The 3076-nt window shown below is 60.0% G+C and overlaps 1 protein-coding gene and 1 long non-coding RNA gene across 5 annotated transcripts in view; one reads left to right on the top strand and one right to left on the bottom strand.

Annotated features, from left to right (window-relative positions):
- Positions 1-3076, top strand: part of LOC107184388 — an 18465-nt gene that overhangs the window by 524 nt on the left and 14865 nt on the right. Inside the window, exon 2 of the long non-coding RNA XR_001515216.1 lies at positions 1767-1771. This is a non-coding gene — a long non-coding RNA (uncharacterized LOC107184388). The remainder of the gene's footprint in view (positions 1-1766; positions 1772-3076) is intronic.
- The window catches only part of LOC107184387 (stabilin-1-like), a 6277-nt gene continuing 3207 nt past the window's right edge, over positions 7-3076 (bottom strand). For 2 of the 4 annotated variants that reach the window (XM_015569185.1, XM_015569186.1), the window contains 3 exons: positions 2065-2201; positions 1598-1713; positions 7-154 (listed from right to left, as the gene is read on the bottom strand). In XM_015569185.1, coding sequence (XP_015424671.1) covers positions 21-154; positions 1598-1713; positions 2065-2201 — 387 coding nt within the window. In that variant the 3' untranslated portion in view covers positions 7-20. Of the gene's footprint in view, positions 425-1027; positions 1714-2064; positions 2202-3076 lie in introns of all 4 variants that reach the window. The other 2 variants (XM_015569183.1, XM_015569184.1) reach the window with 1 other exon arrangement.

Genomic DNA, 3076 nt, shown 5'->3' with positions numbered 1-3076 from the left:
TGGTGGAGGAGCACAGCCAGTCAGAGCGGCCCCTCCACGGTCCCCCCCGCCCCCGCCTGCCAACTCACCTGGCACACGCAGGTCCCATTCCCGTCTATGCCATCCAGGCAGGTGCCATGGCCGTTGCACGGGGTCCCTGCCCCTCCAGGGCACTCTGTGGACCCCCACATCCAATAATTCAGCTGTGGTCTAAGAACTTTAGATTCATCCCTGACCCCGGCAGCTCTTGGTGGCCCCTACCCAAGGCAGCCAGAGTCAGGCGGCCAGCTGTGTTGGCTCAGTAAGTGTCCATTAAGTGAACACGGTGGAGGGGAAGGCAGGCAGATGCTGCAGATGGGGAGCCCAGGGCTGGGGTGTTAGGAACTAAGTGGGGACCCCTTGTTGTACCATAGCACTGGGATCCCCCAATACCATAGCACTGGGACTCCCTAAAACCATAGCACTGGGACCCCCCTGTACCATAGCACTGGGACACCCCTGTACCATAGCACTGGAACCCCCCAATACCATAGCACTGGGACCCCCCCAATACCATAGCACTGGGACACCCCTGCACCATAGCACTGGAACCCCCCAATACCATAGCACTGGGACCCCCCCAATACCATAGCACTGGGACACCCCTGCACCATAGCACTGGAACCCCCCAATACCATAGCACTGGGACCCCCCCAATACCATAGCACTGGGACACCCCTGCACCATAGCACTGGAACCCCCCAATACCATAGCACTGGGACCCCCCCAATACCATAGCACTGGGACACCCCTGCACCATAGCACTGGAACCCCCCAATACCATAGCACTGGGACCCCCCCAATACCATAGCACTGGGACACCCCTGCACCATAGCACTGGAACCCCCCAATACCATAGCACTGGGACCCCCAAGCGAAAGGCGGGGGGGGGGCGCTGGGAGAGAGGCTGGGGGGGCTGGTTGTAGAGCTGGGTCTCCTCAGGCCCCCACTGGGACACTGGCCGGCCCTCCTGCCGCACTGGAACCCCCCAATACCATAGCACTGGGACCCCCCCAATACCATAGCACTGGGACACCCCTGCACCATAGCACTGGAACCCCCCAATACCATAGCACTGGGACCCCCCCAATACCATAGCACTGGGACACCCCTGCACCATAGCACTGGAACCCCCCAATACCATAGCACTGGGACCCCCCCAATACCATAGCACTGGGACACCCCTGCACCATAGCACTGGAACCCCCCAATACCATAGCACTGGGACCCCCCCAATACCATAGCACTGGGACACCCCTGCACCATAGCACTGGAACCCCCCAATACCATAGCACTGGGACCCCCCCAATACCATAGCACTGGGACACCCCTGCACCATAGCACTGGAACCCCCCAATACCATAGCACTGGGACCCCCCCAATACCATAGCACTGGGACACCCCTGCACCATAGCACTGGAACCCCCCAATACCATAGCACTGGGACCCCCCCAATACCATAGCACTGGGACACCCCTGCACCATAGCACTGGAACCCCCCAATACCATAGCACTGGGACCCCCCCAATACCATAGCACTGGGACACCCCTGCACCATAGCACTGGAACCCCCCAATACCATAGCACTGGGACCCCCAGTAGCCAGGGCAGCAGGCCTTCTGCACCACGTCCTTCCAGCATCCCACGCTGCAGCCGCTCATGGACACCAGAGAGCCCCCTAGCTTCACCTCGTAGCTGAGGATAAAGGATGGACAGGGAGGCAGGCAGGGGAGTAGGTAGAACAGTAGGCAGGGTGGTGGGCAGGGCTCCCAGCCTGCAGCCCCCACCCCAGCATCCTGACGTGTAGGTTGCAGTGTTCCTACTCCACCTCCCCTCTATGTGCCGGGCCCAGAGTGGAGCACAGGCCCTGGCACACAGTAGATACTCAATAAACACCACCTGCCCCACCCTCTTGCTGTTCTTCCATCTTCCCCACTGGAGGACCAACAAATGTGTAGATAAGTGAGACCCTGCCAGGCCCCTCCTGTCTCCCAGACACCCCACAGGATGACCCTGAAGTGGGCAAGGATGGGGTGGGGTCCACACCGGCAGTCCTGTGATATCTTCTCCGGCAACTCACGCAGCCAGCCCGGGGGACACACCCGCTTCTTGATGGCGGGGCACACGGTGCAGGGTATGTGAGTGACAAACTTGGTCTTCACATCGCAGCGTCTGGACCACACCTGGGCCACCGGTGGGATTTAGAATGAGGGGCCTGGACCCTGGACCAGCCCTGACTCTGTCCTGACCAGGGAGGGCCTCACATCCCTCTCCAGGCCTTGGTTTCCCACCTGCTTAGTGGGGATGCGATGAGGACAGGGAAGGCCAAGAGACACGGGGACACCTGCCTGCCACGGGTTGTGATGGCCATGGCATGTCCCTAAGTCCACAGCCACATACCTCTGCCCAGGGCCCCGCAGGCATGGCCAGAAGTCTCAGAGTCTATACTTCCGACACAAAGAGAATCTAGCCACTCTGTTCCACCTCAACCCATTCAGATGGGGAAACTGAACCCCCCAGTGGGTGGCCCTTGCTCAGAGCTACCCAGTGACCGCGTGCAAATCAGGGATTAGAACCCGGACTCTCCACCTAGTGCTAAGTCTCACCTTTCACTTAAAAATAAAACAGTAAGTGATGTGGCTGACACTGGGAGGGGAGACCTGTCCCCACTCTGCTCCGAGCATATCTGCACCTGTTGCCAAATGACCCTCCGCAAGCCCAAGGGACCCAGGAGCCTGCCCAGACCCGAGAGGCTGGCTCTCGTAGGCAGGCATGCGAGGGCATCTGTCATGTTCTGGGAGCCCTGACCCAGGGCCTGGCTCACGGCCCCACTCGCTGGACCCAGTGGTCCACTGTCCATCATCAAATGGGCAATGCTGGTGGTGAGGAAGCTGAAAGGAGCCAGGCTGCAGGCCCAGGCAACTTCCTGGAGGAGGTGAAAATTGAGGTAGGACCTGAAGGAGGCAGGAGACTTGGCCGAGGCCATTGAGGCTGTTTGTGTTTTAAAGGGCTCTCTGGCTGCTGCAAGGAAAACAGAGGTGGGGGTTGGGGGGAGACA

The sequence above is a fragment of the Myotis davidii genome, unplaced genomic scaffold, assembly GCF_000327345.1.
Source record: "Myotis davidii unplaced genomic scaffold, ASM32734v1 scaffold725, whole genome shotgun sequence".
In the NCBI taxonomy this organism is placed as follows: domain Eukaryota; kingdom Metazoa; phylum Chordata; class Mammalia; order Chiroptera; family Vespertilionidae; genus Myotis; species Myotis davidii.
The sequence above is the reverse complement of the archived record's forward strand: the minus strand, read 5'-3'. Positions and strand labels throughout refer to the sequence as shown.